Source organism: Nelusetta ayraudi, unplaced genomic scaffold (assembly GCF_046127955.1).
Source record: "Nelusetta ayraudi isolate G7.1 ecotype Tasmania unplaced genomic scaffold, CSIRO-AGI_Nayr_v1 ptg000059l, whole genome shotgun sequence".
Taxonomy (NCBI): domain Eukaryota; kingdom Metazoa; phylum Chordata; class Actinopteri; order Tetraodontiformes; family Monacanthidae; genus Nelusetta; species Nelusetta ayraudi.
This window is the reverse complement of record NW_027466109.1, coordinates 4,346,318-4,372,149: the sequence shown is the minus strand read 5'-3', so window position 1 is coordinate 4,372,149 and position 25,832 is coordinate 4,346,318. Positions and strand designations below refer to the sequence as shown.

The following is a 25,832-nucleotide window of genomic DNA, read 5'->3' as shown; positions in this document are numbered from 1 at the left end:
TGCGACTGCTTTCGCGGTGCGCGGCTTGCCGTCTCGCCCGTCACGGTGCGTTCACGACTCACCGACTTTGGCGCGTCGCACTGCCTCGGTCGGTCCGGCCGCTGCGCGCCCCAGGGTGCCGCCGTGTGCAGGAGCGCGCTCAGGAAGACCCAGCAGAGTCCCGGACCCGCGCAGACCATCGTGTCGACGGGGACACTCCTGACAGTCAGCTGTTCCTCACTCTCAGCGTCTCTTCCTTCTTTTTCTCCTTCTCTTCTCGTCTCTTCGGGAAAGGTTTTAACAAAAAAAGAAAAGAGAAGAAAAAGCAGCGTCGCCGGTGACCTCTTGGCTCACATGTGCTTCTCGGCACGGGCTCCGTTCCGCCACCTCGCCATTCCGCACGCCGCAGAGAGTTCCTGAAAAGTTTCTCCTCGCTCGTGTCAACTCTTTGCCGGCGCTCCGGTCCTCCTTCCTTCACCTCGGCGGAGTTCCTGCAGCAGCAGCAGCAGCAGCAGCGGAGCTTGAGGAGAGTTTGGAGAGTTTCCGCGGTGCGCTCCGAAACTTTGGAGCGTCCTGACTGAGAGGGAGGGTGGGTGGGAGGGGAGGGAGGGAGGGAGGTGGGACCGACTCGTGCAGGCCCCTCCAACATACCCTACCCCTGACACACGCACAGACACACACGCGCACGTCCGCACACACTTCCGAGAAGGATGACACATGTTGACGAGAGGATTCCTGCAGGACGGACCCCCCCCCCCCCAAAAAAAAAAAAGTATTAGTCAAGAAAAGTCAGTCGCTGCGATGTTTTTAACACATGTTTGTAGCTGCACTGGGGGTTTGCTGCGGTTCCATGCTGATGTATTTCAACTCGCTGCCAGTGTACTGCATGCCTCCAGTTCTGGGTCCCCCCCCTGTAAGTTCAGTCTTATGATCTGCTGCCGGAAGGGCTCATTTGTGCGCTTCCACTGTGTTTTTCAGATACAATCACGCAAACCCTAACGTTTTTTTTTTTTGAACGCGCTGTAAACATTTGTCTAAGGATTAAAAAAAAAAAAAGAAGAAGAAATGAAATCGCAGAGCCAGCAGAGACCTGCGGAGCCAAGTGGCACGCTGAGTTCTGGCGACTCTCGGGCTTCCTGACGTGGTCGTTCCGCCCGGGCAAACGCACGATATTTCATACGATGTCACGGGCGCTGCCTCTCCTGCATCGCGTTTTTTCTTTTAGGCCGGCAGCCGAGTCTTCCAGGCGCGACGTCCGTGATTGATGGTCACAAATAAATGGGACGACCATGACAAGGGTTTTATTTATTCTCTGCCCTCCGTCTCTCTTCAGAGGTTCCGCCCGAGGTGCTGAGAGAGAAAGCTGAACCCTTCTCCGCCGCGTCGAGGCTTTTCGCCGCTCAGCTCTGACCTCGGTTATTGTCCGAGCGGCAGACAGTGTGACGGGAGTCAAGTAGTGGGAAATTTATCACAGAGACCCCTCAAACAAGTGGCACCGGGGGTTGGGGGTCCTGCAGGGCCCCGGTGGCAGACCCAGCTCAAGACAAGTCGCTCTTTGTCCTCGGGGTCGTGTTCTGCCCTCCTCTTCACTCCTCTTCTCACCACTCGGCCGCTCACCGCTCCCCCACCTCCTCCACTCCCCCACCAGCGAGCGGCCGACTGTCCCTGTGTGTTCTGTGTGTTTTCATTGTGCTTCCCGACGAGGCCGATCGGGGCCGTCGCCCTGCGCAGCGTCTCTGATCGGCTCGTCTTTTAACACGGCGTCACGTTGTAAAACTGCCGCACTTTGACCCTTTAACTTTGTTTATTGGACGCCATTCATCAACGCAGTGGGAGGGGGAGGAAGGGGGGCAGGATGGGGGGGGGGCGGAGAGTCAATATTTCTCTGTGGTGATGTAGCACTCCAGATTGGTCTAGGTCTCGTTTTGGACTCTGGGGCATTTTTACTCTGTGTTGTCTTGTTCTCGGACTGGACGGACTCCGGACTTTCATCAAGTCATCAGTCAACACGGCAATGAAAGAACATAATCCAGCTGCTGCATTTTTTCACTCTGTTTGTGACACTCGAGGTGAAACGCCACCTTATTTCAGTTCATTTATTTTTTAATTTTATCAATCAAAATATATATTTTTTGAAGATGGCTCAAAATGGCAGGCAAAGCAGCAACATATTAAAGAAATGTTGCCTTTCTATTTATGTAGAAACAAACTTGGATTTAAAAAAAAGACACTGATCATTTTTTCTGTTTTGTTGTTATTTTTCTTTGATATATATGCAGTCTTGGTCTTGTCTCGATACTCTCAAGTCTTGATAATGTCTTGCAACACTATTTCTCTGCTTTGCATGTGGGCAGCATACAAAGAGTGTCACGACGTATCCGCCTCTGATCTTCCCATGCGTGTCGCCCGTCCGTCTCCCCTCTGCTGAGGTTCGACAGGTGGTGGGACTTTCAGCTCCACCTGTGAACTCAGGTAGTGGCCCCGGCCACACCTTGCAGAGTGCTGGACTTCTTCTCTTCTCTTCTCTTCTCTTCGCTTCTCTTCTCTTCTCTTCTCCTTTCTTCTCTTTGAAGGGAGCCTCTCCGCATTCTTTACCGCTCGGTTAGCCGGACGGCGAGCGGCTGGCTGCAGGAGATTCCTGGACAGTGGCCAGCCCTCGCAGTGAGGAGCGAGCACACGCACGCGCACACACACACACACACACACACACACAGCCACAGCAGGGGACGGAAAAAGAAGAGTCGGGAGTTAATGTTCCCGCCTTGTGCAGAGGCCCTTGGGGGGAATGTCCACTTAGCGAGCTCACATCTGGGGAGGCATTAGCGGCAGATCGGTCGGCAGAGTGTAAACAAAGCATATCAACAACGGAATAATGTTCCCACTTGCGCGCGCTTTTTTGTGTATTTGCTCTCAAACGCGTCCATTACGGGCAATTTGTGCTCGGCGTGGAACGGCGTGGAGGGAAGGCGGGCGGATGGAAATGAAAGAAGAAGAAAAAAACGGCCGGAGACGCCTGGTCAGGGTTATTTTTGCGGCCCCGAGGATCTTGTGCCTGCTCGTCGTCGCGGCTCCTGCGGCTGCCTGTCGCTCCGATGTTGCGCAGGAGTTCCCTGCCGCGAAAGCCTCACGTCAATTCCTCATTAGGCGTGCATTAGGCGTGCGTTAGGCATGTGTTGGCGGGCGTGATGATAGGGGTCGCATCGCTGCCGCAAACGCTTCCACGTGAAAAGGAAACCTGAACTTTTATAGCTGCCTTTCTCAACTGGTGGGTCGCGACCCAAATGTGGGTCGTGGTGGTCGTGTTTTGATTGGGTCGCTGCTTCCTGGGCGCCCCCCCCCCCTTTAATTAAAGGATTAAAGAAAAAATTATTAGAGAAAATGTTGTATTGGGCATTTATTTTGCAGGACACAATTCAATTCAGTAATTTCTATTATTTATTTACTGGACATGATAGAAATGTTTTTATTTTTGTGGAATTAATGTTGAGTGCTGTGGAATAATTTGGGTCGCGACTTCAGCACTGTATGTTTGTGTGCCACGGTTTTGTTTTCATGCACACAGGGACCCCTAGTGGAACAAGGGGGGAAGCTGGGAGGCTTTGGAGGGTTGGAGGGGGTCACAGAGGGACGGTTGACCCCGGGGGGTCTCGGTAATAGCGCTTCAAAGAAAATGTGAGTGCGGTGGATATGAAGGAGTGGCAGCCGCGGGTTTTTGGCAGCCGCGCTTCACGAGAGCGACTACCGGGCCACGAGTGCCGAAGCCACACCGCAACGCTTCCACCCCCCACCCCCATACCCCCGCCCACCACCACCACCACCCGATCCTCGTCTGTTGTTCCTCAGCTGGATTACGCACACATACAGGCGCACACGCACCCACTATCTCCACCCGTCTCCAGCCTGGGCTCTAATATCCTCTGTCCCGCTTTGAAGATGTCGAGGGAAAATATTGACTGAGTCTTTGGTAAAATGTTATTGTGGTTTCCTGTTTCCAGACATCCCGGGGAAAAAGACGGGGCGAAAAAAGGCAGGAGTGGGAGTCGGGGGAGGGGAGAGGAGGGGGCTGCGAGTTGTCTGGTGGGTGCGACGTGCTAAAGGATGACAGGAGCGATTTTCGCATGAATGATTTTTGGTTAGGACACGAGACAGATGAAGTTATTAAAGTGAAACATTAAGGAGAAAAAGGTTTTATTTTGTCAAATAGAAGCATTTCGTCGACTCTCTCTCTCTCTCTCACTCTCACTCACTCTCTCTCTCTCTCTCTCTCTCTCTCTCTCTCTCTCTCTCTCTCTCGTTCCTTGTCTGCGTCTCATCTCCGTTGCCTGTGTCAGCGCATGCCGCGGAAAGCTGTCTGTCTATTTTCATTAGGCGGAATGAGCGAAAGCACCGAAGGGAAAGATGAGAGGAGGAGATAAAGTGACAAGGGGTCACGGTCAGGCGTTGTTGTTCTGGAAACAATATCTCAAACGGCCCGGCTAATGTACGAGGGTAACGCAAGAGTCACGTCGGGGGCGGCGGTGGGACGTAAATTTCACATGTTTATTTCGGATCAGTTGAGCAAACGTGGTGTGTGTGTGTGTGTGTGTGTGTGTGTGTGTGTGTGTGTGTGTGTGTGTGTGTGTGATTTGGGCCGAAACATGCAAATCCCTCACTTCCCCGAACCCACATGAAAGGGCCGAGGGAGGAGGAGGAGGAAGAGGAGGAGCGCGGCCGTGAAAACAAGACCCTCCCCAGGGTAATGGACAGACAGCCATCCATAACACACATCACATGGATGAGGACAAACGCGACCTGAACTAGCGGACCAGGGTCGCAAATCACCTCGAAGGCACAAAATACTTCCTGTCATCCTGCCGGTGTTGATTTTCAACAAGGTGATTGGTAGCAGCGTGAAACTGAATGTCTAGTTGTTGTTGAAATCCACACCATCACAAACAAGCAAAAGACTAATGGACTCCTGAAAAACAAACTTTTGTGCTACTCGGTACGTCTTGCTGCAGCGGTCTGAGCGCAGAGCTGCTCTAAAAGGGCTGCCGGCTGTTTACAGCGTAAAGGTCAGACCTGAGAGGTGATGAATGGGCATTTATATTTCCAAGTCTACAAACTCCTTTATTACCCCTCGCAACACATCCACCTATTCATGCCGCGATGGCAGGCGCAGGTTATGTAAGGTGCCACCTGCTTCCTATCCGGAGCGCCCCGGTGTTGCTCATTCAAGAACAGCTATTGGGTGTAATTTAAGATTCAGTATCCTGTACCAGGACAGGCTGACATGCCGCTCACGTCAATGGTTTGTGCAGCTGACAATGGTGGGGAGCGGGACTACACCCCGAGCCCCCGTTATCTTCCCCATCCAAAGCCTGCGAATATTCAAAGCAGCCAATATTCAAAAAAACCTGCTCGGGTTAAAGTGGAGTTAATGGTTTCCATATGATTTCGCAGTCATCTTGATCCATCTTTTGGGGGGGGGGGGGGGGGGGGGGGGGGAGAAGAAATTGTCCGACGTTACCTCTGCCGGTATTCGAGATAGCGAGTGAGGTGAGCTTACAACAGGAAAATGTGCTCAACAAAAATTCCAGACCTCATGCTAAAGTTTATCATCATTATCATTATTATTATTATTATTATTATTATTATTATTATTATTATTATTGTTATTATTATTAATTTATTATTATTATTATTATTATTATTATTATTATTATTATTATTAGCATTATTATTATTATTATTAATATTAATATTATTATCATCTGTTGTATTTTTGTCAACCAGCTGGTTTCAGTCTCTTTTCGACAAAGAAAACACTATGAGCCATCAGAAGCCCACATCCTCGCCCTCTTTTCCTCAGTCTCATAACGTCTCCATATCAAAGGCCTGGCCCACGTCCCATAATACGCCGCCCGCCTCCTCTCCCACTGATCACTGGAATTGTGAGTAATAGCATTATCCATATGTGGAACTCCCCCCATGCTGTCTTCCCTCTCACTCTGCCCCTTTTACCCCAGAGATCCCGAGCAGGGGAGGTGCGGCGGTGAAAAGACTCCCCCGCTGCTAATCGCGTCTACCTTTAGGCAATTTGAAGGCGGGGAAAAAAAGATATGGGTTGGAATAATCAAGATTTTCCCTCTTGTCATTTCAACAGCCACAGAGGCTCTGCTGTAAATCCCAGCACCGGACAATAGCCGCAGTCATATCATAATATTATGGAAATATCATGTGCGGATATATATTCACCTCATCTGAAGTCTGTGGGACACTTTTTTTGTGTGTGTTTATTGTCCTACACCCTGCCTGTGCTTCAGCCAATCTCCTGGTGCCAGATGAGGCCTTTTATTGCATCGACGAGGAACGAAAAAAAAAAGGAAATACAGACGGCGCTGCAACACTGCGGCTAAATCAAAGCCCGCCGCCGCTGACGTGTGCACGAGCCACGCATGCATTCCAGCCTGCATTGAGGATCGAATGAACTCCCCCTTTAAGTCGTCAAATATCTGGATTTGGACTTGACCTTCTTTTGAAGATGGTCATCGGCTCTAATGAGGTTCTTTGAAGATTACCGCATTGTCCGCGAGGCCTTTTATGTCACATGTATAGGAAATTCACGGCATTAGAGCCCAGAGATCAGCCCAGACCAGGGGGTTGGAGGAGGAGGGTGGAGCGCCGCTTCAACGGCCGTCTGCTTCCACATTGTTTTGGTATGCCGGCGGTCTTCCTTCGCCCCGTCTAGTGCGACTTTACGGGCCAGACAAGAGAAAGCAAAGTCGGGGCCCTGTGTGAGTCAGTGTCGTCTTTGTCTCGGCGGACGGAGAAAGTTTCAGCCCCGCCGGTGGCTGTGAAGCTCCAGCCGTGTTTACCCAGCAGTCATTCAGTGTTTATTTGCCGTGAGTCTAGCATGTATTCGGCCCTGAGCCGGTATCGTCTGCTGCCGTCTGCTCCCGTGATTATTTTCACAGCTCGTAGGTTTAGTCGTGAACTTGGGTTGACACCTCCGGCCAGCCAGTGTGCTTCACCATGGAGACACCGAAATAAGCACAACCTTTATATTAGGCCACATTGTGCATCAATGAGGTGCTATAATCCAGCATTCGCTTGGGATGCGGAGGCGAAGAACTACCCACACTGTCCTCCCACCCATGTGTCTGTGTGAGGTAAGTGCAGCCCATTAAACATTAGAGTGTCTGGTTTATTGGCATTGTCTGTGTGTCCTCTTTATCTAAAATATTTTTTGGGTTTCCTCGTATTAGATGAGAAACTTTTAGTTTTCTTATTCTTATTTGTCAGCGTCCAAATACCAACATTGAGTCCAAATGAACACATCTGGCAGGAGGACTGTCTGAGTTTGTCATCACCTCTCAGGTTTGGCTAGGTTAAGAGATTATAGCAGCCAAAAATTTTCTATCTCCTCTTGAACATACTCTTGAATGTGCTGTAATGCACACAATAACAGGCAGATCAGGTCATATCACCACTCCCTGCCTCCTCAGTTTGCACAATCAGAAAAAAGGTGGCTGTTTTAAAGGCAAACACTCTGTCACTCTGTCAGCCCTTTTTAGAAAAAGTTGAAAATGTACTTTCAGGGATGAAAAAAAAAATGTCTAAAGTGCAACCCTAGTTTTTTTTTTGACAGACAAACTCCTCAGATCCCGGAATCGTGGGTAGATTGCAACTCGATGGGCCATGCAACACGTCGCCAGCAAAGCATGCGACTCTTACGAGGGCTGTAGATCGCGGATCGAGTTGAAAGGTCTCGCCCACAAAGTCCTTTTTTTTCCCCTTAAAACTGCGTGCGTTTAATCAAACACCAATTAACGTGGAAGAAAGATGTAGTGTCAGACGGAACCCCGGGGATGGGAGCGTGTTGGGAGGGCAAACATCTTGATTCAGTTGCCCCGTCAAACAGAACCATATGATGTTCAAATGCTCCGCCCGTCCCTGCGATGATTAAGGCCGGACTCCAGCAGCGGGGTCAGCCTGGTGGAAGGCCGTGGGAGAGCCGGGTTCTGAAGGGGCTCCTTTATTCCACTGTGCATATCATGTTGTTTTGGTAACACTGCAGGACGTTTCATGCTTCCTGTCCATCATCCCCTCCGTTCCTGACTCTCCCCGTCTTCCCCTCCCCCCTTCCCCTTCCCATTCCCACTCATCTCCTTCTAGTTTCGGGCTCTGTTTATTTTCACGACCGGCGCGCGTTTTTCCCCATGCGTATTGTTTCCCTCCTGATCCGAACGCTCGGATCGCCGCATCGACTTGGACGCGCGTCCGTCCAAATGGGACACACGAAGAAGGAGGGCGACGGAGAGCGGGTGGGGGTGGGGGACGCTGGGTGAATTCAAAGGCAGATGGAAGCACGGAAGGAAAAATGCGGTGATGGAAAGCAGGATCGCCGTGAAGAGAGGCAGGAATGCCAGAGAGGCAGGACGATTAGCGCTGATAAATGACTCCGTATTGATACAACGCAGGCATCATTTATTCCTTTAAAGGGCATTGCTCGGGTGAATATAATTCACGGATGGCAGCAAAGGCATCGGTGGGGGAGAAAGACGCGGCAGGGTTCTTGGAGATCTGGTTCCCTCCAGAACAGGTTTTGATTTGGAAAATTTTTCCAAACGGGTGGACGGATGGAGAGGACACGCCCCGGACTTGCCTGCAGTAACCTCTCGCTTGGCAGACGGGGAGCAGAGGAGCTGTCGACAGGCCGGAGCTTTTCAAGGCCGAGGCTGTGCTACCAGGCTGCACGTGCACACGCACACACGCACATGCATATGTCCTCGCGCTGTTGAAACACGTCAAACAGGACGGCTTCTTTGAAAAAATACACACAGACACAGTGGTGCTTGTGTGAGCCGAGCGCGACACTCGCGCAGGCGCGCGCACGCACACGCAAGCGTTATACAAAGAACAGGAACACCTCAAATAACACGAACCCAGTGGCTGAACACATAAACAGAGACAAATACACAAACACTCGGCTCGGGACACGTCCATAAAGGTGATTTTTCTGCCTCTTCAGCGGATCCTGAACATGTGTCCGGGTTTTAACTGTAATCTTGCACCACCGCCGCCGCAAATCAGTTGACTTTGCTCCGGCCGCCCGAGCAGCCAAGAAGGCGCTCACTGTACCTGCTTGTGGCACCGCGGTGGAGAGTATTTTCACGGCCGCCCGAGCACCGAGAGAATCTGGAGATTCTCTTGATTGCTGACTGCAAGCTATTGCAGATAGAAATTAGAGAGTGAGTAGTAATTTTTTAGGGTGGTTGGAGACCGTTGTCTATTTATCGGTAAGATGTGACCATTTTTATGGTCATTTTCTTTTCTTTTTTTTTCAGCTCCTTTTATAAGTTTTACACTTTTTTATTAAAATTTTCAGTTCCCATTTTTTTAATGACTTTGAATTACTTCCTAGTTTTAAATTACTTTGTTTCTTTTCTAATTTTAGATTAATAAATCCACACGCCTACTCATAATAAAAATTGATAGGTACAATCTGGGTTCCCCAAATATTAGTAGGGACGTCTCCCGACCGTCACTGCGCAAACCAACAACCTTCATCCACTGTAAGACACTGTGAAAGGGCAGCACAGCAGCTTAGCCTCCTCTTTTCTATCCTGGATTTATTTATAGTCCTACTCCGAGTTCTGTTTGGGTTCTGCCAGGACTCATGCGTAGCGCCGGCATGGCAGTATAATTAAGCCCTCACAGTGACTTACAGTCTTATTTACTAGTGGACCGCGTCAAGTAGTCAATTCATAAACACTGTCCAACGGCACCCAAAACATCATGTCATTATACTGAGCAAAGAATTCCCCTGGTGTAACCGACTTACTCACTCTCTTGGCCGAAGTAAAATCTATGACGACAGCCCGCCGTCTCCACCTCGTCTCATAGAAGATGAATTACTGGGCTGATGGGACATGAGGTCGGATGCTCAGCTGAAGCGCTGGGAGCTCTGCACAGGAGAAAAACAGATGCAAAGGGAAACAGTGGTGGCGTGTGTCCTTGCACCAGAGGAAGAGTGAAGGAGGCCTCCACAGTCCCCACGTCCCTTTGCTGCAGCAGCCACCGATGAAACTGTTTAATCACTAAAACATTTTATGCAATATTGCACATTTTTAAATTAATTTGTAAACTATGTAAATGTTTTAAATACCTCTAATTGTAGTTATCATTATGTTGACTTGAAGTTCTTGTGATCTTTACGATCTTTACGATCACAAGAACAAGTCCAGTTGCCCTAACTTAACCCTTCTATTTTAAGATAACCTGGATGACTAAGAACCTTCACAGACACACCTTGACTTGATGAAAAGTACTTCACATGGAGAAAATGTTCGTTCTCTGACATGAGAGACAAGACAAAGGGAGGCGCAGACAATACACACACAGCCAAGGTACCTGGGAACAGGTGGAAACAATCAGAGTGGGCAAAGACAATCAGACAAGTGGGAAGCACACACAAGTTCTCTGACACAAGAAGAGAGCTAAAATTTCAAAATAAAACAGGACGTCACAAGACACAACGGACAAAACAAGGGCTACACAAAAAAGACAAATTCTTGTCGTCAATGTGACCCTTTTTCTCATCTTGTTCTTCACCTTCTTTTTCACAATTGCAGTCGCATGGTTTCAACTAAAAAAGAGAAGAAGTTAGCTTGTTATTGGGCACAGATTATTCTTTCTGTCAGAGGTTGAAGGAGAAGTAAAAATATCCAAGATCCTCCAGCTGCTGTGCAAGGTTGTCCATCACAGCAGTAATACCAGTCTTCTGCTTCAGGTGAGGTCAGCAGCCCAGTCTGACTGCAGAGGGTTAAAACATTATGTCCACGGTCACACTCTGGGGGATTTCAGCCCACTCGGTTGATTTATGAGTTGAACCAAGCGCAGTCCGCTGGGTTTTGGGGCTCGCCACCGTCATTGAAAGTCACATCCAAGCCCACGTCCCGACCACTCACTCACTCACTCAGCACGTGGCACGGGCCCAGAGATAACTGTGCACTGTTTTGATACGGCAGGGTCTCAAGTGAGTGTGACAGAGCGGAATTTGCAAAGTAATCTGAGAGTAAAGGCTACAGTTGGTGCAAGGCGGATGAAATTTGGTCCTTTCTAACCTGCTCTCTCCCACTCCTTCCCCCTTCGCCCTCAATTTGGTTTTCCCTCCCGCCACAAAGTCCCACGATAAACCCACACTGCTCTCGAGCAAAGCAGCTTGTGTGACTGGCACAATAATGCAAATATAGTTTTATATATACACCTAAACACATGCTATATCATATAATCCCAACATTTTGCCAAATATAACTGATTTTTTTCCACATATTCATCTGATAAAGATCCCACAGAAAGCTTTTTTTGTCAGATTCAAACACAACCACATCTGTAACTCTCCAACATCTGACACACACAGGCACCACGGCCAGCACCTCCACGCAGCAGGGCAGAAGAATCCTGCTGTCCAGCAAATAAAAGGTTGCACCTGCTGTCAGTTAGCCTGTGAAAATGCCATCCAGTCCTGGTAAAGCTGTCATGTTCGAGGAATCTTCCTCCTGGTCTTCACCTGAGGTTTTTCAGCTCGTGTTTCAGCAGTCGCCTCTCTCACCAAAAACACGTTGATTGGTTTTAAAACAGCAACGGGAAAACGCCGTCAACTGGAAGTTCACAAGATGGAGATTTGAGTGATGACATCTCAGGAATCATCAATCAAACTGTGGATTCCTTCTAATGTGACTGCTGCACATCCATGGAAGCCAAAGCCGAGTGTGATTATCGAACATAAGAGCGGATTCGGTCAATATGCAGTATTTTCCTTCTCAATTTTTAGGCTATTCTTCATGATTAAATGATAAATGGCATAACCAGTCTCAATTCCAGAATGGGAGCTGGCCGCCTACGAGACACTGCATACATTAGGATCTCTTTCAATGTAATTTCATGACAAATGACTGCGTGAATATTGTGCTGCGTATATGAAATTCCTGGCACGGCCTTCCCCTGCGGATATATCTCGATGCTCGGCTTCTTCTGCTGAGTGAGCTGGTGTTGTGTTTGGATGTGGTGGGTTCAGGTCACGAGGCGGCCAGCGGTGTCTCTGCCATCAGCCGTCAGTCCCGGAAAGCGATGGCGTCTCGGAGGACGGTAAATGGGGCATGGCGTGTTGTCAACACTCGTGACCAAAATGAGCCTCGGCTTGTGTATCCAGCGGTTTACTGGATGTTGTTGGATATCATATTCGCAGCGACTTCTTGTCCTTTATAGGCATTGCTGCTCAGTGCTAGGGCTTTGCATATTTTCTTTCTTTTGAACATAATTATTGCGGATAATTTCTTCAGATGAAAGGTAACTGTTTGGTGTGTTCAAAGACTGGCCCGCATGGGGGGGGGGGGGGGGGGGGGGGGGGGTCACTTTATTTTCTGTTTCAACACAATTAACTTGATCATGGTTTAAGAAAAAAAACATGTTTAAATCGCTTTAATTTGTGACTTTAAAGTCCAAAATTGCATTAATTTAAACATTTTGTTATTTTGTCCTCAGTTCAGTTTCTTTAAAAGGAAAAGAAAAGGAAAAAACTCTTAATGGAATAATACAGGTCATTAAATACTGTTATAGCTACCAGTTGGCTCATTATGACCATGAGAACGTATTACTTCTTGCCCTGCTGCCCATCATAGCATCCGCACGAGGAATTCTTTAAAAAAATATATATATATATTTTGGCTACTGTCAATGCTGCTTATCTTGTTTTCACTGATCAAATGGAACATCTTTAAAATTGCCCCCGCTCTCACCTTTCACATCATCTACGTGATATCACATCAAACGTTACACATGAAAGCGTCTCCGCAATGGGTCTGGAAGGAGTTTCCCCTCCTTAAAAAAAAAAAAGAAAAAAAATCTGTTTCTCATTTCATGCTATTATCATACCACTGGACATGTCCACATGCAACTTTTGTTTTGCAGGCTGTGGATTCAGGGAGTAAATGAGCCGCGTAGTTCGTAATTTGGGCATTAATCCCACCTATAAGTCCTCACAAAGACTCGACTGTTTAGTGGAAACGTTTCCCAAAGCCAGACATCATTTTGAGAGACTAAAGTGAAGAAGATGTCAATTTAAGCGACTGAAAAAAAAAAAATCTGTTTGCCTTGGCTTTACTTGTTGCTACGTAACGTCGGTGTGCTGTCGGGAAGGGAAAGAGAGAGGGAGAGAGAGACGGAGCCGTGGAGAACCAAGGGGAGAATTTCTGTTGTAAGCAGCAAAACAATGTAGCATTACTGACACGTGAATTGCCGTTGGAACTGTTAGAAAAGATTAACATTATCCTGTTATCAGCTGTTTTAGGTGTTTTCTTTTTCTTTGTTTGATTTTCCTGAGGTTGGCTTTTTGTAAATAATAGACTTTCCTTCCTCGCAGCCAACAAAAGCTGATAAGGACAAAATGCTATTGGAAATTTACCCAGATATTACTGACTGAATCCAGTCCATTGGCAGTCCGCCCAACTGCAGAGGTCAGATTTGAGGAATTAATTCAACATTTCAAGACGCTGATGCTTAGTTGGACTGGCCGTCATCCTCGGTGAGGGCTGTTTTATTTAAGGTGCTCCTGCAGGCGCAGATGAATGGAACCGGCGCGACTGAACTTCCAGGGGTAGCAAAAATGAAAAAGTGATCTTCACAATTAAATGAATGTGGTGGTGTGGAGTTACGCCGCACTAAATCACTTTTATGCAAAAGAAGTAACTCCATCTCCACCATCACACAGAGCGCTTGTGTGGAGCCAGCGCTGGTGATTGCGGCGTAATGGCGTCACTGAGAACAGGGTGTCACTGAGAACACCGCCGGATTATTGATTAGTGAAGGGGGAAAAAAAGGTTTTGGAAGGAAGGAAGGAAGGAGCCGCTTCTGTGTGCTTCGCCCGAGCGAACTTGAATCCAAATGGATGTTCTTTCAAACACACCGAAGCCGCCGCGCTGGAAAACACACACCTGCTGATGAAATTACCATAAAATCCAGGTTGAGGCTGCCAGAGGGAAATTTGCACGCAAATGTGTTTCGCTATAAAGTTCATTATGGCGGAATTACAGTCCGCTGTGTGCGTGTGTGTGTGTGTGTGTGTGTGTGTAGTTCCACACAATGTTTCCCAGTGTGTTCCACGTACCTTGTGGACTGGAGGCCAGCCTTGCGGGCTTCCCCGGCAGCAGCTGCAATTTATCATGCGGCCGCTGCCGAGCGGCTCTTCGCGGGGCTTCTCGGGGCCTCCGCAAACCTCCAACGTGCTTGTCTCAACCCCAGGAGACCGTTCAGTTCTCGAGCAAACGAAGAGGGGGTATGTGGGAGGCTTGTGTGATGCGGTTAACCATCACTCCTTAAAAACAAATTTTATAACGACCCATGCTGCGGCTCCTGCAGCGGCGGAGAGCTTGGAGCGGAGCTCCTCGGCTGGCAGCTGGCTCGGTCCCAGCACCGTAGCTGATCCTGCTCCGTGTCTGGACCCTAACCTGAGCTCAGCCAAGAGCCGGCAGGTGCATCACAGGTGATCCAAGTCTTGATTTGTAAGTCTGACTTTGATGCATCACTCCGCTCTCAACGTTGCCGGCCAACCCGTTTAAGCAGCTCAAAGTGCCCCATCGATCGCAGGAACATTCTTCTGCGAACGCATCACAGACCCCCGGTCCTCTACAGCACATTCACCTACATGTGGACGCAATGAAAGCGGCAAAAAAAGTGAAACCAAATCTGTCTCCTGGACAAAAGCGCACAGAAGGAGCTTATTGTCAAATAAATCTTTCTTATTACCCCGGACAGTTTGCTGCGTGCCACGAGATCCAGATAAGATGCTCGCTCGGCCTCTTCTCCTCCGTTTTTTCCGCGTTGAGACTGGGAGGTCCGACTTGGCAGGAGATGCAAGGGAGATGAGACAAAGGCACGCAAGCGGAGGAGGAGGAGGAGGAGGAGGTGGAGTGTTTTGAAGTTGTCTTCAGAGTCTCTGCTGTCTCGCGGGAACTGACTCCATTCAACCCATAAAACTGGAGGCCTCAGGCTCGCTTACACGGTCAAGGATCAGGCCGAGGACGCAGCCATGCATGCCGGGGGAGTGTTTAGCATCAACAAAAGCCTCAAACTTGTTTTTCTCAGCAAACACTTCTGCGCGCAGAAAAGAATAAGATGGAATGAGGCAAAGAAACCAAACTCATATTTAGCGGCAATGTGTTTACGTGTGCACGTCTGCTCTGCATCTCGTCTGCTGTACTGTGCATGTGATGGTGTCGACTCAGTCATGCATGTGTGTGAATGTCACTGCATGCCTGCAGGCAAGGAAAAGTTGAGGTAAAAAAAAAAAAAATACGCAAGGACATTTGACGTTATATGAAGATAATTGCAAAAATAGTTGTGACCTACTGTAACTGATGCTTGTTGTGTGTGCGTGCCTGCGTGCGTGTGTGTGTGCGTGCGCTGCCCGCTGCCGTGCTAGATAGCACCGAGCCCTCGGCCCTCCTCGGCCAAGGACAACAGGAAGTTCCTGGTGGACAGAGGAGCCAGTCATGAATCAGGTGTGATACCTGCGACCCAGCATCAGCACGGCGCCAAAGCAAACAGGGCCAGAAGTGGAGCCGCGCTCCGCATCAGGCCTCTCTCTGTGTGGAAGTAATTACCCGAGTGTTGAAGTTGTCACTTTTCCCTTTTCTCCCGCTCAGAAACTCCCTCGCTGGATCCCTCAAACAGCGACGCTGCGCGCTTTCGCTAAAGAGTTTGGCCCTGCAGACAGCCCGTTCGGTTTGAACAGCTGAGCGCCGTTTAGCTGTCAAACGCGTGTTTTGACCACCAATTATATAGACCTGATGATCAGGAGCGACACACACACCTCGAGGTGTGATTTACTGCTCCTGGAACCTAGGATCATCTTTTCCATCTTTCGGGTGGAAGGGCGTATTTTCAAAATGACTGGCTTTAATATTCACTCCTCGCAAAATATTTGACTCCCAGGGGAAATTTATGGAAGTTTGAAAGTCGCCTGTCTCAGTAGATGCATTTAATGGTTATTATTAATCCCAAACAACTTAGTGAAACCAAAGTGGTGGACAGCTATAGGCCATAACTGTCTAGGTCCAAATACCTGTACTTTTTGTTAAGTGTCTCCTGGATGGTGTAATAATGTCAAATAATGACATGACGATGATGATGATGATGATGATGATGAGCATGATGAGCATGATGAAGAGATCCGCTTAAAGTGCCACTGAGAAATTTCCACGCGTCAGACCACTTTAGATTTTTGTTGTTTTTCATCAGCTTGTGCATTCAAAAGTTTAGACTGGGTCAGACTCAGGGTCAAGTTCACCTGTGAAGGTCAGCGGTCACCATAGATACATTCTCAAGTTTTATTCCAAATTTTTTTGTGTGTTTTTGCACGGACACACACACAGCAACGGTCGTGGCATTCCGATCATTCTCGAATAAAGACAGAGACAAACACAAGCGAAGCAGCCCGAACCCACAGCGACTCGAGCTTCGCAACTTCCCCTAATTGACCACAAGGCAACTACTTGTTTCCCAAAAGGTGTTTATTTCGACGCCCCGGGCCATAATCCCAACTGGCTGATGTCGTAAACTTGTTGTCAACAGAAGTCTCTGCTGCGCTTAAAGTCTAAACATAAACACTAGACTCTTAAGCTAATTGAAAATATAGTTGCATAAGTGTTTGTTTACATGTGGTTTCACGCAATAAAAAGGCTTTCAACAGGCAGTGCCACGAAATACAAACACACACGCACACACACACTGGAGACGCAGACACGCACTCCAGACGCCAAAGGGACAATTTTGTGCATGTGGTGATTAATCTTTCAAGAAAACGCACGTCCTCATAGACCATTAACAACTCTGGCAGCATTTCTCCATCTGTTTACTATATGTATCATGACATCATAATTAGAAAACCACCGTATGTGTATATAGATGTTTTTGTTTCACTGCAGCAGCCTCTACGTTTGCTATGAAAACAAGGACTTTTTTAAGGATTTCAACATGATCACAGTGGTTTTACTTCAGGGCCAACAAAACTTACCTTCATTCTATTTCTATCACTGACACGTGTGCAGACCTGGCAAGCTCGTCGGCACATTCGTGGTCGCGTTTTGAGCGGTCAGATCCGTCCATGTCGTACGGAACCTGATGGAGGTGTGATTTCACCGCGTCAGGGCTGATTTGCAACTGTTTCCAGACGCCACAGTTGTGTGTGTGTATCGATAAGCATCTATTCTTGCTAACCAACAGCTCTGCAGCTCAGTTCTGAGTTCCAGGCCAATGTGAAGTCACCAAGCCGGTTCCCTTCCACAAGCAGGGTCACTGTCCCCGCCAGGGGTGGACGAGCGGACACTCAGGTTTTTACGGGTGGGGAGGAGGACCAGTGTTGGGTTTCAGAGTCACTCAGGGTGCAGCTCTTGCATCTCCCCTCTTCACCCCTCCCCATCACTAGCATCCATTATGGCCCGGGCCCTCAGCCCCTCTCTCCCTTCGCCCCATTTGATCTCCGTCGCGGCCCGGTGCGCCCCCCGACCCTTTGGACTCTGTTTCACGGCAGTAAATGTCACCTGAGTTACGCTCTCTCTGGTGCTCCTCACAGACGGCCCTTTATTCGCCACCTTTTTTGAGAGGACCCCCGCTCGCATTTCATGTTTTCTCATTTTTACTACGTGCCAAAGAGCCCTTTTCCTCCCCTTTCACTCGGCCTTGCCCTCATATTTTTTTTTCCCGTGAAGGCCAGACCTCCTCTCTTCCTGCGTCGTATTTTGTTTTGCACTCTTTCCACTCGAGATTGTGTAAATCAGCGGCGCTGCCTCTCCCTGTGGGTAAGTGCACTTCTCAGCTTGCTGCTACGTGTCACAGCCATGTGATCTAATAATAATTTATAGCCACTTTAAGACCAAAACAAGCAGGGACAATAAACATCTTTTCTTTCAACTTCGTTATTTTGTTTATTTTTTTTATAGTTAACTTTTTTCTTATAACTCCATTGTGTGCAGGGAGTGGTACAAAGTAGGAATTTCATTGGATGGTGCAACCACTGTGTTTCCACCGTACATAGGACAATAAACTTTGTGAATCCTGAATCTTGAATCCAAATGTTGCACAAAGACACCTTTTCCGAGTTAAAGTGGAAAAAACAAATCACCCAGCAACTTTCCAGACTCTGACATTCAACAAACAAACAATGGTTGTGTTCGTTGCTCGAGAAGGAAAGTTTACTTCTTGTAACTTTTAGCACAACATGCAAATTCCACATCTGTACACGGCATTTAAAAGTCTATTAAACATTTAGTATTCCAGCATGTCTGCTAGTCGGAATCTTGGCACGAGGCTTCTGGATCATTAAACACCTTAGAAGTTGGATTTTTTTTCTTACTTTAAGCAACACGTTTTGTGCTACTTCCATGAAGCAAAGTCCATATCCTGAAGGGGCTGCGAGAGGTCTGGCCTTCAGTGATGACAGTATGATTAATGCTCACCTCAGCGTCTCTCCACAGCTCATACACCAACTTCACACACACAAAGTCCAAGCGGCTTAGAGGAAAGCCGAGGGGAGGAGAGCCAATCAGCAGAAGGCCAACAAACAGCAGCCGCAGTGTGAAGATGAGCGCTCAGCGTTGTCTTCGCTCCTCCTGCCCTCCGTCTGGTGACTCTTTGACTTCAAGAGAGCAACTGACTGTGGTTCAATAATTACAATAATTTACAAAAATCATTACTAAAACAAAGATTTCATAAGGAACATTTATTTACCGACTCCTATTGTCGGTTTTAAATAGACATAAGTTGATTTGAGAGGGTTTGGACATTTAAACATAGAATTTAATTTCATTTAAACAAGCAACATAGACCTGCAGTGGATGGTGGATTCACAGATATATATATACACATATATAAAATCTAGCTTAATCTAACTTAAAAATACATTAACAGTTTATCTTAAGCGTCCGGACTGTGGTCCAAATGTTTACAATATCAAGTTTTATTTGTGATCCGCTTGGGGAAAAAAATTAGCTGGTAGCCAATCAAAGCAGCCACATGAACATGGGGAACATCCCCAAGACACGTCCACTGAGGCAACACTGGGCAGTTGACTCATCACTCAGCAGTCAGTGAGTGAGTTGCTAAAGACATGCGGCCAAGTGACGGCTTCCCTCTGAAACCGCCTTTGTTCACCTCAGCAGCTTCATTAATCTGCCGTTAAGCGTCCATAAAAGGAGCCTGTGTGGAGAATGAAGAAGTTGTCTGAAACCAGCGCATGCCAAGGACCGAATGGTGAGTCGGGGTAAGAGGAACCCCGGGTTGGCACGCTGGTGCCGCGCCTGCTGGCTGCCAATACAAGCTATCGGGCCGTGTGGACGGAGCACCGAACTGCGAGCGAGCGAGCGAGACAGAGAGAGAGCGAGAGAGAGAGAGAGAGAGAGAGAGAGAGCGAGAGAGAGCTTCTGGCCTGCCAAGTCGTGTGGCGAAATGAGAAAAACTCCATGGAAACCCCAGATTAATGTCGCAGTGCTGTTTTTCTTTCGTCCTCTGTACATTTTATATGATAATGATATGTGAAATCTCGTACAATTTAGCCTAAGTGCCGGAGACACACCTCACAGCACGCTCCAAATGCCACAAATGTGGGTGTTTTTATAAAAAAAAAAAATGCCATTATCCTTGTCTTTTACAACCACGTCATTATTTATGTTTCAATGTAAGCATTTTCCCTCCAGTCCACAATTTGCGTCACATTTCGTGTCGCACCTAATTTGACGGCGAATTCGCAAAGCACATAAAACGTGGGGTCGCTCCGCGGGGCCGCAGAGTGAAAAACATTAAAAAGCCTCTGTTGCTCACCTGCTCCATGGTGAGCACGTACAAAAAAAAAAGGAAAAGAAAGAAAATTATCCTATTTTCCTCATTTCGTTCAACGCAACCTCTCGCCTGGGTTCCTCATTTCTGCCGCACAAAGAGCTTCTCGAAGCAAACCAGGCAGTACGGCTTCCCGCGCTCCTCCTTGACGACGCCCTGGTTGAGCTGCCGCAGACAGAGGGCGCACACAAAGTGCTCCGGGTGAAACTTGCGGCCCAGGGCCGAGACGCAGCGGCCCGTGATGGGCTCACGGCAGGATCCACACAGGGTGCCCTGGCTGGAGTGGTAGTGGAGCGAGCAGAGCAGTCGGCCGTCCAGCTCCATGAAGCTGCCGTCAGTGAAGGGCTGCCGGCACTCCTGGGTGGGAGCAGAGGGGAAGAACACAGGGAAGGTTATGTGTATGGGGGGGTGGAGGGGATGCACAGAGTTTAAAGACAGAGACAGTGGTGGATGTGTTGGAGGCGGCGATGCAGCGAGAGGAAACTGGTGAAGCGGCGTCTGAGAACGTTTCGGTCCAGACTTTTTATATAAATATAAATATATGTGATACTCATGGAAAAGATCCACTCACGGATGGCAGACGGCCACTGACCGGGTTTAAATCACGCAAACGTGTTTTTCCACCCTGATTACAACCGTGTCGCACAATTGGAAAGAACTGTGATGGATTAAAACCTCATTAAATCCATGTCAGTGATTATTTACGTTCACAGATGGGAACCAAAGTCTCCCTGTAAATCAAAGTCTGCTACACAATCAAACACCAAAGCGTAAAATACTCCACTGTGAGGTCATTCATGACCGATGTGCTACAAAGAGAAAACTACACTTTTCACAGCTGTGTGTACTTTAACTTGAGCGCTTTAACCACACTTGAAGCCAACGACCGCAGCGTCGAGTGTGTCTTTCTCGACCATCGACAGCATATAAAGATTGACAGAGTCATCGTGGCGTCACCCGTTGGTTTGTGAATACCTGTTCTGAAGCCCACAGATTGCTTTCGCAGTCATCCTGAGCAACAGGTTCATTTTTGAAAACTGGAAGATTCCACATTTGGATGAGTGGGAGCAAGAGAGCACTGTGGGCGTCAGCGCCTGCCCACTCGCTGGTCAGCCAACTACACTCACAATTAAACTGCAGCCACAACTTCATGGCCAATTTCACTCGAAATTGGCCTGAGGTGGACGACGTGGACTTCAGGCTGAATAATTAATGTTTAGACCGCCACAAAAAAATGTAAGCGGTTTGAAAAGGTGTGAATTTTGTGCTCCTTTCTGTCTTGAAAGACAGTCATTTCGGTTTTTATGCAACCATTTTTGGCAGCCCCTGCTGGCCAAACGATAGAATGCCGGTTCCACGCTGGCCACCCTTTTGAAACCGGATGCTCTGTCCAACTTTAGATACAATCAGTTGGTTAGACTGGAAATATAGACTTACACCAACATGTACAAACACTTGAGAGGACAGCGTGTGACCCTTAAACAAAAGGGATGCCTTTTGTTTTTTGTTTACACGTGTCAGTGTGTCGGAGGAGCGCCAGATAGGAGCAATCAATAGATGAGGCGTGTGTTTTGCAAGCCGAACTGCCGTTTACACTGCAGCAAAGTCTGACGACACTTAAAATGAGCCGATGCCAAAGGCGAGTTTGATCCTTTCAGCACATTCGCATCCAGACTACAAACAATCAGACGCTGAAATTCTCTCCATGTGTGGCGTGAAGAACCCACTGCTGTTGACAAGAGCCGCCTGGTTCACTTTTGGCAAGAGGCTGATCAGAAAGGCTCTACCTCTCCGAGTGGGAAGCATGGCCTGGCTGATGAGGACGGAACCGTCCCGAACTTTGTTGTGTTCACTGCAACTCTAAGACGCCTGGCTTTTCGAAAGAAATGTATCTCATGCACAGATTTACGGGCATTTAGGGGCATAAATACCACTTAGACTAGTCAAGTAAGCCGAGCCGCGCACCCAACAGTTTGTGACCAGATGCTACACGAGTATATTTGAGGGGGGACGTAAAAGATCCCCACACTGAGAACTAGGGTTCCCCTTGATTTATTCGCATCATTTCGACCGCAACATACTAGTCAGGCATACGGTTTTCATCAGCCTTGTGGTCAGAATGTTGCGAATAAAGCAAATGTGTGGGTATTTCCCTCGTTTCTATTCCCCGGCTTTATGTGCGTGTGTGTGTGTGTGTGTGTGTGTGTGTGTGTGTGTGTGTGGATCAGCATTTTGGGTGTGAGTCAGAGAAGCGTGCATGTGGTCTGAGGTAAGGCGGCTCACCGCGCACACGAAGCACTCCGGATGCCAGGTGCCATTGGCGGCGCTCAGGTAGTTCTGCCTCACTGAGCGCCCGCAGCCGGTGCACCTGGGAGAAAAGAGGTTGTAGAAGTCGTCGTTGCAGTACGGCTTCCCGTCCTTTTCCAAGAATTCTGGGACAGGGAAGAGAGTTGCACGCTTAATTGTCAGCCCTAATGAATCAAATGATTCCCAACTGTTTCTCAAGTCGCGGGCCTCCGCCACCGCCACCGCCCCGCCCGCTCACCCTCAGATCCAAACAGGCCGCCGCAGTGTGCACAGAAGAAGTGCTCGGGGTGCCAGGTCTGGTCCAGCGCTGTCAGGATGTTCTGGTAGAACCAGACAGAAATAGAGGCGTTACATCATGTTTTTCTCAACTCGTGTTGAGGTCTGACTGGCCTCATGCGCCTGGGCGCTGGGACATGACATTAACAAGGACTATGACACATCAAGTGAGTCACAGAAGCGGTCGTTTTACAACTGGATTAATGTCTTTGAAGAAGACATTAGAGAAAAGAAAGCCCCGGTATGATTTTATTGGCCCAGATGACGCGTCATGTGGAAAACGGTTGCACATCAATGTATGTCTGCGCCCCGATCTTTGAACATCTGATCTCTGAATCCTCTGCAGCTGTGTGCGTGACAATTATTCTGCCATCACGTGCATCCACTGACGGCATTCTCACACCTGCAAAATGGGCCCCTTGCAATAGGCACAGGGAGGGCAGAAGAGTTGATTGTAGTCCTTTTCACAGTAAGGGCGGCCCTCTCGCTCAAAGAACCTGCAGTTGCTCAGCTCCTCACCACACGCTGCGCACACAAAGTGCTCGGGGTGCCACACTTGACCCAGCGCTGTGATTAACTTTGGGAACAGGAGAAACCGTCTTAGATTCTAGACTTTTTTTTAATTTTGCATGGCAATTTGTTTGCAAGACTCACCTTTCCCACAATGTTTTTGTTGCAGAAGGCGCAGTGGCCCTTTGCCACTGTGCGCACACCGATCTTCTCCAGGTCAGAGGTCAGCCCACCCAAGAGGTCGTCTATGGCATCATTTTTTTTGCTCACGGTTGTATCAGAAGCTGCACTTTTACTGCTGCCGATGGCCCCTTTGTCCTCCTTCGCTTCATCCTGATTTGTGCTTTTAACGGACTGTTTCTTTTTCAGCGGTGGTTTTACCAAAGGCACTGAATCCTGCAAGTAAAAAAAAAAAAAAGAAAAATCAGAGAAAATCTGAATCTTTAGTTTGTACCGTTACTTTTACTTTGTGAGGTTGTACCATTTTTAACTTTTAAAAAAAGCAAAAAAGTATTGAAACTTTTTTTTAAAAATTATTTTCTCATTTTTGCTTTTGGTGTAGTGCTGCCCTCTGCTGTACATTTGTGGTCACTCACATTTGAAAGGTTACATTTTATTTTGTGTCTGTATTCAAACACGTCACTTCAGATTTTGACACATTGATTCTTTTTTTAAACTTTTTATGACTTCTTTGGAAACATCCACTTTCAGATTGACCTCTTTTTTCCCCAGACCCAGCAGATCCTCTAAAATTGAATCCAGCTCATCAGTGGAACAACTGGGCTTGGTTGGTGGGGTGGCTGCCACAGGAGGTGGAAGATCACTGAAAGGTGGAGAGGAGAAGTTCAAACCTATTATCTCGAATTAATAAGTGAAAATGGCAAAAGGGGGATAATCTGAAGTCCCGACTGAAAAAAAACAACAAAAGACTCTGTTTATCTAAGTTTACCTTGCACATCATAACTAAGTAATTTCCAGTCATCCTTACTTGTAAATGCTGCAGAAGACTGAACCTTCTCCTGTCTTGGCTGGCACCTGTTGATGCATTCAAGAATATGGAAGAGTTTTTGTCTTTAATATTCTGATCTCACAACTAAATCTTAATGTATCTTCATTTTATAAACAGACAGCACTTGAGAGGTGAGGTGTGGTGCCGACTGTTTTTCTAGTGTTTCCTTACCTCTCCTTCTGCTGGAATACAGCTCCCGCTTTTATTCTGTGAGCTTTCTGGATTCACGCTCAGCTCTTTCAGCAACAAATCTGCGGCGTCACATAGTCAGAAAATGTCCTTCGCCACACAATAAAAAAACAAACTTGCATATTCAGTATTGACACCTCCTCACCACTACTACCTGTGCATGCCAGTGCACTGTACATGTAGGCCGACGTGCCACACAATCTTTGTGCATGTGAGTTTGTACAGGAAGTGATGGTGTACATGTTGAGAAGTGAAACTTGTCATCGTTTTTGCAACATTGCAGCGACAAATTGTGAAGACCACAACCCACAAAAAAAACAGGAAAACGAACTTTATCTTATCTTATCTTATCTTGAACCCTTACATATCGCAGAAATAATAATAGTAACATTTAAATTACTTTAATAAAAAAAAACATTTAAACACCTCCACCCCTCTCTGCCCTCCAAATCTCTGTCACACAGGAACTATGCACCATATATATCCATAGACAAAACTTAAATGGAAAATTCACACATATCTGTTACACATGGTCATACACTCACACCCATAAGGTCAATAACCAACTAGAGGCAATTGCAATAACCTGCTGCACTTTAGTTATTGTCATTTACTTTCTTGTTACATTTGCATTGTCATAGTGTGAATCTGTTGCATCTTCTGTTAAAGTATTGTATCTATTTTTTTCAATCTTATTTTATTTTATTTACAGTAACACCAGACCTTACTGTCATAACTTCTGGCAAATGTTTGGAATATTACTGAAATTAAACCCACCTAAACTTACAGAGTCCTGGTTACAATAGCACAATAATTTCACATTGTTATCGTCGAATTAAGAATGCAAACAAAACTGAGACAAAGTAGTAACATTAGCTCAAAGAATCTGTTTAAATTTATCAAGCGCATAAAGGATGGCAGAGAAAATTGCCTTACCGAGGTCATCCATTTCATCTCTTGCTTCAAGTATCTTAAAGACACTGTTTTTTTGGAACTGCTTATAGTTGCCCAGGTGACTAGTCCAATCCACAAACAGTCAAAACTGTCGTTTCCTCAACGGAGGAGCACAGAGCAGAGGTTTGAAAAAATTGTGTCTGTTTCTCTGCAAAGAGGAAACCATAGCTTCCGGACCACAAAACGACAGCTGTTGATTAAATGTGAAGAGCCCATACTTTGAACACGTACAGAAGTAAAGCAAAGTTGGCAGGTAGTTTGTGGTTACAAACACAAAAAATGTGTGTCAAAAACAATACATTTGATTTGTAATAAAAATAACTTTAAATTGTTGTTTTACTTGTCTAAATCGAAACATAGTGTGTTTGTCATAAAAAGCTATGCATATAAACTACATTGAGATAAAAATAAGAAAAAACTATTTTAGTATGACTGTGAAATATAATCTCATGTAGTTGCAAGTATTGACTTCAATACACTAAACAGACTAATCACACAAGTATTGTGATAAACCTATTTAAATATCTAAGGTGTACAGAGTTCCGTCGATTCCTCGCCATAACACTCCTGATATCATGAGGCTTCTAAAACTATTATTTTATTTGCAAAATACAAAAATGTAAGTTTCACTCAGAAACCGACAGCTCTTCCCTTTATTTTAAACCACCACATGGACTCGTCTACCCGCCCAGCCCCGGCTAACACGTACACATACACACGCCTGCGTTAATCTCGC

General features: G+C 47.2%; 2 protein-coding genes across 2 annotated transcripts in view; both read right to left on the bottom strand.

The window, feature by feature from the left end:
• The window catches only part of trabd2b (TraB domain containing 2B), a 61,708-nt gene extending 61,042 nt beyond the window's left edge, over positions 1–666 (bottom strand). The window contains exon 1 of the mRNA XM_076039654.1: positions 63–666. Within this exon, the coding sequence (XP_075895769.1) occupies positions 63–179 (117 nt within the window). The 5' untranslated portion in view covers positions 180–666. The remainder of the gene's footprint in view (positions 1–62) is intronic.
• A 17,316-nt stretch (positions 667–17,982) lies between these two features.
• Positions 17,983–25,424, bottom strand: lpxn (leupaxin). The gene is made up of 9 exons (XM_076039587.1): positions 25,079–25,424; positions 24,125–24,204; positions 23,933–23,979; positions 23,662–23,767; positions 23,089–23,340; positions 22,838–23,011; positions 22,397–22,478; positions 22,135–22,283; positions 17,983–20,208 (listed from the first exon to the last, which is right to left on the bottom strand). Exons 1-9 carry the CDS (start codon positions 25,089–25,091, stop codon positions 19,933–19,935), a joined length of 1,179 nt encoding a protein of 392 aa, XP_075895702.1. The 5' UTR covers positions 25,092–25,424; the 3' UTR covers positions 17,983–19,932.
• Positions 25,425–25,832: the final 408 nt, after the last annotated feature.